General features: G+C 38.8%; 1 protein-coding gene across 3 annotated transcripts in view; it reads right to left on the minus strand.

The window, feature by feature from the left end:
- Positions 1-4,257, minus strand: part of LOC107591833 (protein sidekick-1-like) — a 368,532-nt gene extending 364,275 nt beyond the window's left edge. For 2 of the 3 annotated variants that reach the window (XM_016281124.1, XM_016281117.1), the window contains exon 1: positions 3,229-4,256. In XM_016281124.1, coding sequence (XP_016136610.1) covers positions 3,229-3,565 — 337 coding nt within the window. In that variant the 5' untranslated portion in view covers positions 3,566-4,256. Of the gene's footprint in view, positions 1-3,228 lie in introns of all 3 variants that reach the window. The other variant, XM_016281108.1, reaches the window with a different exon arrangement.
- Positions 4,258-14,251: the final 9,994 nt, after the last annotated feature.

Below are 14,251 nucleotides of genomic sequence, written 5' to 3' on the forward strand. Positions count from 1 at the left end.
TCTGTGAGTCAGAACAGCCGGCATTGTAGTCTACTCTCCCAGGATCAGGAAACAGTCCTCCATAAAATGTGCTGCACACATCCGAATATTTCGGTTGAAGTGTTCTGGAACAGTGTTGTAAATACAACTTAACCACTGATTTCTAGTCGTGTCCATTTTTGGAAGGCCAAACAAAGTAGTTTCACTTTCACAACGAAACAGCATCACACACGGCGGCCTACAGAGAGCAGAGGCCGGGGGCTAGCGTGAGGAACGGCCGGAGGGTTAGAGTGAGCAGAGGCGGGTGGGATTGAGAACGGCGCGGCCGGCGATTTCAACGAAGGAGCGTCCGGAAGGACATGTGACGACCCCAGGCTGGACTCCGCTTCTTCCACGGTGAAAGCCGATCCGGCGATCCACACAAAGTTGTTGTATTTCCTCAGCAACCAGCACGGATCAGCTCCAGGCATGACGAAGCAGATATCGTCCTCTTTTGGAAGACCAAACAAAGTAGTTTCACTTTTACGACGAAGCACACAGCGTCTTTACGAGATGGCAGCGGAAACAACAATACTAGAGCGAGAATAAAAGTTACACCTTCTTTCTTTGTGTGAACATTTGGGCTGCGTTATGCAAATCTTCCTACAGAGCGACGTAGATATGTGGGGGCGTGTTAGAACGAGCCGTTTTAGGTAGGTGTGGCTGACTCTTAACTTTTATAAAGAATATCTCTTTGGATTTGAGACTTTAGTCTTTGCAACTTTACAGATCTTCTCTATGCACCAAGAGCTTGTAACACTCCAAAGAGAAAGGAAAAATTGAAATCGCATCATATGACCCCTTTAAGACATGTTCAAACTGTTGTTTCCAGCTACAACATAAGTCCTGTATTCATTCTCCAGTGAAAAAGTTGTCTTGTCTGACCAACATATTAAACATGTATGTTGGTGGATTTTGATGTGAGAGGACAACAGGGGATGGGCTTTTTCACTGACTGAAGGAAGCGTTATTATGGATTATGGCCATATTTTGGCCAGAAAAAAACAGTTTAAAGGTAAACTGCCTTAATGATTTGTGGATTACTTGTGGACTTTTGTGATGTTTTTATCAGCTGTTTTGGACTCTCATTCTGACGGCACCCATTCACTGCAGAGGATCCACTGGTGTGAAAGTGATGTAAAATTTCAACAAATCTGTTCCAATGAACAAACTCATCTACATCTTGGACAGCCTGAGTGGGGTGTAAATTTTCAGGAAATTGACATTTTTGCGTGAACTATTCCTTTAAGTGGATACACTCTCTCTGGCTACAGTGATAGGGCTTTATCTTTAGTGAGTGTTCATCTTGAAGGACAAAAAAAAACCCACTTAAAACAGAACCTCACACTTGAATATTTCAGATAGCTATACGGCATTTTAATTATGCTTATTCTTGTAGCGAGAAGTCACAGTTTAAAAAAAAAAAACACTGTACCTAAAAGCAGGTTTTAGGCTTCACATATTTCTGTCATTTATTTTTATATTTATAGCTCAATCTAGTCAGTAGCTGGTTAAAACACCTTTAAATCCCTTACTGAACATCAGTTTTGTTTCGTTTTTGCACAAAAAAAAATTGCTGCCACTATTTTTATAGTGCCTTCAGGAATGCAAATGGCACAAGTGACAAAAATACCTGTATTGTGGGTGGAAAGAGCTTAAAGCAGGATGAGGTTTTAATTCACAGGAATGTTTGTGTCTTTTTTTAGATCATTTATCCTTTTGATTAAAGGGAGAAAATGACTCTAATCTGTGGCGTATTAAGGAATTCAAAATGTTCTTTTTAATGAGGCATGCTGTTCAGGTTATTTTTCAATAAAAATAATTTGACAGAAGAATAAAAGAGCCTGTCATTAATAGCCACACATGGCTGATCATTTCTATTATACCCCCCAATGTCTAAAACAACTAATTTCATTAAAAAATAAACTGCATCAGTTCTGTCAAGACCAGTTCCATCATCATCACATAAAAAAGCACAATAAAGCAAGCATCAAGAATTCTTACAACAGCACAAACCAATCACCATCAAGAGTTCTTACAACAGCACTAACCAATCACTTTCTTTTCTCAGCATGCCAACTGTTACTCTTCTCCCAAAGTGGCCCACTATGCATATGCAGGCATCATATTTTCCCTGTATGAGAAACATTACAGAGGGAATAACAACCAAAGGATGCATATGCCATCTGTGACCATGCATGCAGTCTGACCTAATGACCCCTCTGTTGTTCAGGTCCAGAGATCTCAGCTCAACTGTCTGTTGCACAGGCAAACAGATATTTGACATTCCATTATCATTGAAATCAAGTTCGGCAGTCTTATGACATCCGTGTCAAACACATTGATCATGCACTATTCATAATCTCCGATATGAAACCATTATGTTGATTCTTCAACATTTTTGTCCACTTGGATGATTATAAAGGGGTTTTTTTTCCCAAAATATTTTTTTTTCTCATTTTGAAGAACAGATTAAAAGACACTTAAACTGTTGTACTGTGCCAGTGCTAATTTCTGAAATCGATTAGCCAAAATCGTTTTGGAACTCCACACTTTTAAACTTCCCCCTGGTTAAAAGCAGATACATTCTACCTTGCATTTGATCAATTTGATACTGATGTGTACGATCAGTATTTTCAAAACGGCTGCTATTAAGCTGAACATTTTGAAGAACAATAAAGTTTTTCCATAAAGCTTTATATTTGGTTATGGTGGTTTTAATGCAAATTGACAGGGGAGGGGTTTCATTCCTTCATTCATTCATGCATTAATTCATTCATAAATAAATAAATGCTCATTACCAACCTGGTTCATTTTTCATTTAAACTTTAAAAGAAATGTAATTTCAGAAAGAGCTCATTTCTTTTAAATAGTACACATTCCAACTTGCTTGACTGCTAGATAGTTCAACTGTGTTAGCATGTTCAAGGCTTACTCAACTTTCTCTTTAAAAACGAGTCAAAAAATTACAATCGCACATAACATCAAAACTCCAGCCCACACAAAACAATACACCAAAATTCCCTTGAAATCTGATCAAGGCCAAGATCACATATTTATTCCAGGGAAGCAGCCAACACGTTTTGACGGTTTCATTGTCAAGTGGTGAAAGTGCCTCTAATTGAAGAAGCACCCATATATCAGAATACTGAAGTGTTTCATATGAAGCTGCTGTGTCATATTCAAAAAGCCCATCAGGTGTTTTCTTACCTTGTGTGGCCGCTCTCAGCACGTGGAAGCGCATGCAGAAAAACGCCCACCAACTCCAAGTGCACCATGCAAACTTTCTCTTTCCGTTCCCGCTGGCATTCCTCCCGGAGAAGCGTGTAAAAATCTTGGAAGTACTCTTAGGATCACACATGATGGCATTCTCGTCCACACATGCGAGAAGTGCCGCTGAGTAAGAGCGCGCCGTGGCTTCACGGGAACCGTCGCCTCCTGAGTAAACACCGTCCTCCTCCACTACCGTGTTGTGTCTCCCAGGTCTGTGTGCTTCAGGCAGACCTTTGAATTGTCTCTCTGTGGGATCAGATCCACTGGCGCCCATTCCGGTATCGCGTGCGCTCCGTTCCGCAAGTTTATGAACGAGAACTGACCGTTAGAAAACGGTGCATTCCGTCCAGTCGAAAGTTCCCGGTGAGGGCGGCGAATAGTGTGCTTTTCATTAACAGTTAAACGCAGCTACTGCGCGTGAAGCCCGCGATCACTGCACACACGTCATTATGGGTTTATGAATATACTGAGTCTGGCGGTAATTACATTTCACCACACTGACTCACTTTACAGGATCCAGTCAGCCTTTTTAGTGCCCACTTTAAACACGCACACACTTAATATATCCCCAAAGTGCGTGAATAGTCGCAAGCTCCTGCTGTTATTGCAACATGTTGCAAACCATAACCAACCAAACTGTCTATCGACTGATGCGCTCGAGCTATCGATAAGAATCCAGACGGTTATGCAGCCACGTAAACCAAGTCAAAGACACCCACAGACTGTATGCGTACTAATATGACCTCTCTTAAATTCACCGGCAGTGCCTGGTGAGACGACGCCGCGAATAGGATTCTAAAAGCGAATCACTAGATAGATATCGCAAGGTATCCCAGGTGCTCCGGCGTACTTTTGAGCAGCTAAAGCAACAAGCGGCTGTTGGTTGTGTACGTGCGAGCTGAGCGAACTGAAGCGAGTGAAATGTAGACTAGTGTACAGCCAGGTCCAGCGCACTTACAGCAACTTCCATTGAGAGCTGCAGCCGCTCTCTGTCTGTCTCTCTCACTCACTCACTCACCTCCGCCCCGCTTAAGACTCAGTATTGGCTGCTGCTGCCGGAGGCAATACTTTTATACAGTCCTTCAGAGCGATTCAAGTATTGCAGCAATGCTGTATGTTTGTAGCCTATATATATTACCGGTGCGAATTACACGGAGGGTTTGGAGGGTCTTATCGCCCTTAATATCGCCCTAAATATGTTGTGGGTTGGGGTGTTACAGCACAATTAATTAGCCTGTAAATAGCCTATTACAAAAGGAACATTTCTGCAGCGTTTTAAACAACTTTTCGGTAACATAATCGGCATATCGGACCTGCTGCCAGTCAGACGTTTGCAAAAACAAAAAAAACAATCGCGTTAAATAACCACAGCAACAGATTCAGATTCACACGTATTTATAAAGAAATGAAAACTAAAAACAACTTGTGAAAAGTTGTCATTGCATATATAGGCTTACATACAAAAATGTACCTAAATGAGAAAATAAAACATAACTACAAATAAAGTAGGCTATATAGCTAGATAATAACAGAATTGGCCTATTAGAGTAGGTTACACAAACAAAATCATTTTAAGTAGCCTATTTCAGGTCTAGAAATCACTCTGGAATTAATAACTAATAATAAACTAAATATTATGAATATTATGAATGCTTGCTGTCTTAAGTAAAGATCTCACATTAATTTATTATTGTTTTAAAGTAGCTTCATATTTCAGCAGGCACAGTGATTCTATTTTTAAGGACTTCATTGTAAACTGTTGCTTAAAGGGGACAACAGATGCCCATTTTCCACAAGTTGGTATGATTCTTTAGAGCAGGGGTCACCAAACTCTGTCCTGGAGGGCCGGTGTCCTGCAGAGTTTAGCTCCAACTTGCCTCAACACACCTGCAAGGAAGTTTCAAGTATACCTAAGACCTTGATTAGTTGGTTCAGGTGTGTTTGATTAGGGTTGGAGCTAAACTCTGCAGCACACCGGCCTTCCAGGACCGAGTGTGGTGACCCCTGCTTTAGGGTCTTCATGAAACGTCTACAACATACTTTGGTTAAAATTCCTCAATGGTCGTGTAAAACAGTGCCCTTTTTACCTTGCCAAAAACAGCTCTGGGCTGCGTTTCTCAAAAGCATCGTAAGATAAGTTGATCGTAGAGAGATTGTTGGCAGTAGATCTTATGATGTACTTAGGCTTACGATGCTTTGGTAAACACAGCCCTGGTCACAGCGACCCGTTTCAGTGCATGTCTCTTCAAATGATAATGAGCTCTGCTCACCCCACGCTTCTCTTCTGTTTTTTTGTATTCGGTGGTGCATTACCACCAAACACAAAACTAATCCACTGCATCCTCAGTGGCTCTGATATCAGGAAAAAAGTAAGACTCTAATGTTCACTTTTACATCCGACTACAAAACACCTGCATTGCTTACAAGACATTGTTGTCGCTACAGCTGCTTGAGCGCAGAGAACTGGTTGTGGCTAGAAAGGATACAGCAAAAACCAGAAGCTAACAATAAATTGAATTTTCTACCAATTAGATGTGTTTTATAAACATCTACACCAACCCCAACCCTAAACCTACCCCTGACAATAATGCAAAAATAGTAATTATTGTTGTACAGTGCAGGGTGGTTGTTTCCACACACTTCTAAAACAGTGTAACATATGCAAGCACCATGTAAAAGTGAATTTTGCATCCGATGTCTCTTTTAATCTTGATATTGCTCATTAAGGTGTATGCAACACAGTAAAACGAAAGATATGAAATATGATAAGTTGTTACAACTTATTTCTCTCATTCACAGTTTTTGTTGTTCTGTCCTCTATCATCAGATCAAGTCATCTCACACACTTCCTGGTTGTTTATGTTAATTAACACAACTCAGGCTATGTAAATATGTGTGAATCAGCTTTCTGTTCTACAGAGATAAATAGCTTGGCTTAGCCTTGATGTCAGAATAAAGAAAATTGACCCAAAAGGGCACAAAGTTGCATGCTTTGCAAGTGAATGATTCCATTAAATAGTTTGAGCTCTTAGAGTTTATGTCCCACTTTATGAACAGTAGGATATTGTAGGGATTTGATCAAACTTCTAACCCTCTAAGTATTACACTTTGGCATATAAATCATCCCACACTTGTGTTCTCTTAAAAATAAAGGCTCTTTGTTGGCATCTTTGGTTCCATGAAGAACCTTTAACAACCATGGAAACTTTCCATTGGACAAAAGTTTCTTCAGATTATTAAAATGTTCTTCACACTAAGAAAAATGGATATTTAAAGAACTGTTCACTGAATGGTTCTTTTGACATGCTGTGGGGGTGTTTTTCAGCTGCAGGGACAGGACGACTGGTTGGAATTGAGGGAAAGATGAATGCGGCCAAGTACAGGGTTATCCTGGACGAAAACTTTCTCCAGAGTGCTCAGGACCTCAGACTGGGCTGAAGGTTTACCTTCCAACAAGACAATGACCCTAAGCACACAGCTAAAATAACGAAGGAGTGGCTTCACAACAACTCTGTGACTGTTCTTGAATGGCCCAGCCAGAGCCCTGACTTAAACCCAATTGAGCATCTCTGGAGAGACCTAAAAATGGGTGTCCACCAACGTTTACCATCTAACCTGACAGAACTGGAGAGGATCTGTAAGGAGGAATGGCAGCGGATCCCCAAATCCAGGTGTGAAAACTTGTTGCATCTTTCCCAAAAAGACTCATGGCTGTATTAGATCAAAAGGGTGCTTCTACTAAATACTGAGCAAAGGGTCTGAATACTTAGGACCATGTGATATTTCAGTTTTTCTTTTTTAATAAATCTGCAAAAATGTCAACAATTCTGTGTTTTTCTGTCAATATGGGGGTGCTGTGTGTACATTAATGAGGAAAAAAATTAACTTAAATGATTTTAGCAAATGGCTGCAATATAACAAAGAGTGAAAAATTTAAGGGGGTCTGAATACTTTCCGTACCCACTGTATATATATTGCACCTTATGGAACGTTGAGTGTATACAACTGATAAAAAAAAGTTAAGGTGTGGTGTTTGGACTTTCTATTTTAAATTTGCATAAAGAAAAAACATATCAACATGCTGAAAACCACCTTAGCATCCATTTTAGAGAATGTCTACAGTCCCATGTTCAGTTTGGTGCTTAATATCAAAATGCTAACATTGTCACCAAACCCTTTAGCTTTAGAAACCCAAACCTTTAGCTTGACGCTTTGTAATTAAGACTTTAAATGCCATATATAATCCACCTGAATGTCTCAATGAGGCTAGACGCTACCTGGGGTCTTTAATTGCTCAGGCCAGTGTAATAATTCATTCTGCGACTGATCTTTACGACATGAGAGAAAGAAACAAAAGGAGAAACAGATAGCTAAGAAAATGCCTTTGTCATCACAGCAGGAAACAGTCAGTTTCATGAATGCAGATTATGTTCTATTAATGCAATACAAATAATCAGCGCCAACTCTGTCATACCAAAGAAGCAGACTTTTCATCTCTTCGATGTAAACACATTTTTTTTATATCAATGTATTCTTGTAAATTAAGCTCTCAGTGTTTGTTGTAATTGTCAAAGCCGAGAGGATGTTTGATAAGGCTGTTGACTCACATGATGTCTCGGTTATTTATCACCTCACCGCCGTGATCCATGTGATTCATCAGCTTGAGAGATTTTTCATAATCAAAGAGGCCCGTGATGGTTTTTAGACAGCCAACATGATTATTGCATGTTAGTCGCTGCACCCGTCTGAAGGTGAGCGTTGTTTTCGTGTTTCTGATAAGCGGTGATGCATATGGCGAGTCGCTCGGCGTAAATGCCTCTGCATCTGTTTATTTCAGAGCCCTGTCTGCGTGGCAAACAGTGTTGAGACAAAGCCAGCAACAGCAGGGCCTGTTGATTTCATGCCTTTCAGATCCAGGTCCTGTTTCCTGTCAATAAATAGTTAGTGTAAACTGTTTGTCTGAGAATGGCCCGTCTCATATGCTGAAAATGGGTCACTTCTGTACTTTGTGTGGCCTCAAGATCACTCAAATCCCATGTTTCCTCAAGCCTGTCACAGCCCATCCCCTGCCGGCCACGTTCATGGTTATATCTCAATGAGCAGGGCTTTGACTCGGAGCAAACTGGGCTACCTTTCTTCACTGGCATCCAATAAATAATTTCTTCCTCTTATCTAAGGCAGAACCACAAGGACCGTGCAATCAGATGAAAAGGAGACATCAACCCTGTAGTGCAAGTGTGGCCATGGGGTTTGTTGTCACCATGCTGGGGGGTCGAAGTGCTGGATATCAGAGAGATGAGATAATGGCCTGGCTTAAGAAGTCATGCTCTTTCTGTGAAGTACCTCAGCCCCCTGTCAGATACAGATCAATGCCCCTACCAAATATCTGTGCAAATGTATCATCTTTTTTTTTTTTTTTTTTTTTTCTCGGGATGATAGATGACTTATCGTCATGGCAATAAATGTTCTCCTCTGCTGGAAGAAAGATAGGCTCTCTGAATAGATTCCAGAGGATATTGATCTATTTCTGTTTAAAATGTACAAGTTACATTTCTGATTGGTTCTTCAAGAGCCTGAGGGTTCAATGGAGAGTTCACCAAAAAAAATAAAAAATTCAGTCTTCATTTACTCATCCGCATGTCATTCCAAACCCATATGACTGACTTTCTTCTGTGGAACATCAAAGGTGATGTTTTGAAGAAAGTTCATGCTGCCTTTTTCATGCAGTGAAAGTGAATTGTGATTATAAGATGCAATTTAGTTTGTCAATATGACTAATCTGATATGTATTCCAAGTCTTTTAAAGCAGCTTATATCGGATTAGTCATATTGACAAACTAAATTATGTTTTATGGTAGGTTTTTTTTCCTTTCTGGTCACCATTCACTTTCATTGCATGGAACAGGGCAGCATGAACTTACTTTTAGATTTGGAAAAGCATGTGCGTGTGTGTGTGTGTGTGTGTGTATACTTTTATATAGGTATGTATATACATGTGTGTGTGTGTGTGTGTATACACACACACACACACACACACACACACACACACATAATAATGTTGTTCCAAATCCATATGACTGCATTTTCTGCAACACTGTCTTTTTGTATTTTACATAAGGAACAAAATCATACAGGTTTGTAACGACATGAGGCGGAATAAATGATGACAGATTTGTCATTTTTAGGTAAGCTATCACTTTTTTGAGTAAATTATGTGCCTTGCACTGCCTTAAGCTAAAAGGGTTTGTGCGCATTTTCTTATTTTGTCACACAATCATCATGCAAGAATGATGTCCTATGGGAGCAATCTTTCAGGCAACCAAAAATTGCAATGCTTTGTTGAATCGGTTTTGTTTGAAGCACACTAAGAACTCTAAACAAGTCTTGCATTCGTCTGTTGCTTTGATAGCCAGCCTCTATTACTCATTACGAGGCCTGACTGACTGTCTCCTTGCCAACACTTAGTGTGGCTCATAATAACAGACCAAGCAGATGCAGAAAATCCTTCATCCTGCAAAGAGAGGAAGACACTGCTGCGAGCTACAGCACCAACATGGTCGTGGAAACTTCTGCATAGCGTGGCTAACACATATTGGTTACTGAATAATTACTTTATGCAAATGTGTGTGGGTGCATCTGACAACTTATATGAATGACCCTGAAAAACTGAGGCGATTATTACTGTCTGACTGAGCCTAGATGGCAGTGAACATAGAGTGAGGTTTAAACGTGTGGGTGATATTTGGTGTGTTATCATCAAGTCGTAGTGTACAGCATGTACTGTATGTGTGGGAGTGAGTACAGCAGACTGTCGTGCGCCAAAATGCTCAATAAAAGCTTGCGCTGATGGTTAACCAGATGCAGAAACTAAGTCTTTAAGCATCTTTAAGCACTTAACAAGATTAAGCATAGAAGTTAAATAGGCAGATACAAAAAGTGAAAAATACCATCCATGAGATTCAATACTCTACATTTACACAGAAAAGTAACAAATGTGATCTTCACATAAATCTTGGCACCCTATAGCTAACCTGTGAGAGTGCCCTAAGGAGCCACTGCGTTGTAGTACAAACTGAAGCACAGCACCACACTGCCCCCTTTGGCACAGTGAAGGAACTGCCTGTACACTCATGTGTATGAAGAGCCTGCGGATGTTCTCTGATGGAGGTTTCTTATTTCTTAAACTACAGCCACTTTTATGTCTCTGAGGTATTTATGTCCCTGGGGTATTCAGTCTTTTTAAATGAACAGATTTGAATGTTTTTTCTTCTTCTTCTTTTTGTTATATGAAGGCAACATTAAAACATTTGGACACTTTTAATAATACCTTCATTATTTATTTTTCTTCTTTTCAAATGCTTTTTCAAATCAGTCGTACAATATGAAAATGCATCATAACACGGTTACATTTAAACTATGATTATTTATTCAAAGAATGAAATAAACCATTTAATAATCATAATTAAAACAACATTTATTGTGCATAAATTTTTTATTAACTTTTCAAGAATATCTTTATAACACACACATTGAAAATAATATATGAAATATGGATTTTCTTGTCTTTGTCATCTCATACACTGACACTTTGGTCTTCTTAAACACAATTAAAAATATTTATTTATTTAATAAATATTTATTTATTAAATAAGCTATGATTTTGTCAAATTATATAATTTAATTGTCTTTATCTACACTGTATATATATATGTATGTATTTTTTTTTTTTTTTTTTTTTTTTTTTTTACTAAATAAAACAAAGATTGCTCGAGGAAGAAAAAATATTATTTCTATTTAACTTCCAAAAGTCATGTTTAATTCACTGTTTATTTGTAACTTTTTGTGGAAATTTACTTGCACTCTCCGAGTAAGTTTTTATTTTTATTTAATTTTTTTTTGTACATGAAATGCTAGCTTATTCCAAACATGTCAAATGTAATTTCTACCTCAAAATGCTATTACACTCAATACATAAATCAGGATGTGATGGAAATGGCACTTTGGTGGAGATGTTCACAATGTTTCATGGGGACAAAATTGTCACAGGGCCAAAAGTGTCCATAGTTGAAGAAATGCTCAAATATGTAGTGTTATGCACTAGTCTGATCTGTAAGAATAGTGTTAGCAAAGCTAGTCAGGTAGGTCTGATATGTTTTTCTTCATTTCTTTGTATAACTCTCTTCTCTGATAAAGTTGAAGTATATTAGTATTTACTGATTGCATGGCTTTTCCTTTTATCTGCTGGTCCCTTATGAAAACATTCCAAAAAAGTGTACATTTAAATTCAACTTCATTCATTGAAGGCTCCTGGGGACCCCTCTGTACTCATTTTCAGTTACGAATAAGTGAACAAGTGCTGAGGAAAAAAAAATCTTTTTGGTTTGCTCGGCTGTGGAGTCTTGTTATGCCTCACCGCCCTAACGGAGATCACACAGGATGTCTCGCTGATAAAATGAATCCGCCCATTCCAATCCATGCACAATCTCCCTGTATGATTAAACATGAACTGCTGCTTCAACAAAGGCCATGAACCAATCACAGGGGGGCAACAGGCTGGCAGCCCACTTTGCAGGCTCTGTGGAAGCATGTACGCATTTGATGAGCGTGAGTCTGAGTGACCTGAATGTTGCCGTAGGGACGCACAGAAGTCACCCTGATAGTTTCATTTACCTCTGATAAAATTGATCAGCTCCACATTTCAGTTTGCTGTCCTGGGGTTTAGGAGTTATCAGGGAAGGCACTTGAAAATGTAATTAATTCAGCAAAGCATGCCCCCAAATAACATTTGACCTGAAATTGCTGCATGAAATATGTGTCCCCTGCTGTCACTTCACTGTGTACGAGCTCAGACCTTCAAACATGAAATGCATGAACAATGAATCAGACACGCTGTCCTGTTTCGTCCACCACATAAAACAGATGGCAGACTAGTTCTCATATGAAAATATGTTCTTGATGATTAAAATTCATGTGTAGCAATCACGGGTTAAAGGCATGTTTAATCCTAGGTCAAGCAGTATTCTTAGCCCTGGGTTACGATGTCCTGCTCCAAAATAGTGCTGACCCAAAACTAAGGTGCCAAAGGCATTGTGTGAAACACTACGGTACCGTACTAAAATGTTATTGCTGGTTGTTTAGCATCAGACAATCAATCATACACTAAAAATGCTGTCTTCATTAAATATTCATACACTTTGTACAGGTACAGAAACTTTCACATGCTGTTTTTAGTTTAAGGGGCTTAGAAAAACAGTTAAAAATGTCTTAAATGGCAATTACATTAACTTGGGTGATGATGAATATTACTTTAATCGTAAGATAATCAGAGCAGATTTACAAGATGGACAGGTAAAGACTATGCTTATGTTGCATGCTGTATTTATCCAGGGAGGTCTGGAAAAAGCCACCCTTGTGAAAAAGAAGTACACTTTAGCATACTTTTAAAAAGAGTTGGCTAGTTATTTTGGAAATCATATACTTTAAAAGAATATACTTGAGTGTGAAATGAATGTCATGTTGTTTGACACTTAATTGCATGTTAAGAATAGTTCACCCAAAAATGAAAATTTGCTGAAAATTGTCTCACCCTCAGGCCTTTCAAGATGTAGATGAGTTTATTTCTTCATCAGAACAGATTTGGAGAAATGTAGCATTACACTTGCTCACCAATGGATCCTCTGCAGTGAATAGGTGCCGTCAGAATGAGAGTCCAAACAGCTGAGACAAACATAATCCACAAGTAATCCACACGACTCCAGTCCATCAATTAACGTCTTATGAAGTGAAAGGCTGCATGTTTGTAAGAAACAAATCCACCAATTTTTCACTTTAAACCATTGCCTCTGCCTAAACTACAGTCCTCCGTCTATAATATTGCTTTCTTCATCTGAATCAGGAGGAAAATATGCACAGATCAAGCACTGTTGTCTCACCCTCAGGCCTTTCAAGATGTAGATGAGTTTATTTCTTCATCAGAACAGATTTGGAGAAATGTAGCATTACACTTGCTCACCAATGGATCCTCTGCAGTGAATAGGTGCCGTCAGAATGAGAGTCCAAACAGCTGATTAAAACATAATCCACAAGTAATCCACACGACTCCAGTCCATCAATTAACATCTTATGAAGTGAAAGGCTGCATGTTTGTAAGAAACAAATCCACCAATTTTTCACTTTAAACCATTGCCTCTGCCTAAACTACAGTCCTCCGTCTATAATATTGCTTTCTTCATCTGAATCAGGAGGAAAATATGCACAGATCAAGCACTGTTTATCAGTGAAAACAGTCCAAAACTGTTCTAAACAAATATGTTGGTGGATTTTGATGTGAGAAGACAGCAGGAGATGGAGTTTTTCACTGGTAGATGCACTATTATGGAGTAGGAGAAGTGATTTGAAGTTAATATGCCTTGATCATGAATTTGTTTCTTACAAACATGCCATCTTTTTCATTCATATTATACTATCTGCAAGTACAGCTTTTTCAAAAAATATTTTTTAAACATCTGAAAGAAGAAGCAACATGCTATCTGTACTAAAGGTACTGTAATGATCTGGTAATTTTTTGTGACTGGGCTCTGTACCAAGTGTTGGAGTCTAATTCAACATTGTTGTTGTCGTTCTCCACATTAATTAATTATTGCTGTAAATACAGGTCTTAATGGGATGATCGTTTACTAGTATTGATCATTAGGAATCAAATGTGTGAGTTCATATCATATATAAGAGGCTAAGACACCCAAGAGAAGCAGAAACTATTCTTAGGTCATCCTACCCAAAATTAGCAGCTAAATCAGTTTGCAAAATATAAAGCTGAAACATTTTGAAAAGACCATTAAAGATATAATTTATTGAATAAACATTTCATATTCCTGATGAAGGATTATGTTCCTCGCATGAGAAACAAGGTACACACAAGAATATAATTAGATCACAACATATTCACTTTGATTCAAATTAA

This window comes from Sinocyclocheilus grahami, unplaced genomic scaffold, assembly GCF_001515645.1.
Source record: "Sinocyclocheilus grahami isolate Dianchi unplaced genomic scaffold, SAMN03320097.WGS_v1.1 scaffold9.1, whole genome shotgun sequence".
NCBI classification, from domain to species: Eukaryota; Metazoa; Chordata; class Actinopteri; order Cypriniformes; family Cyprinidae; genus Sinocyclocheilus; species Sinocyclocheilus grahami.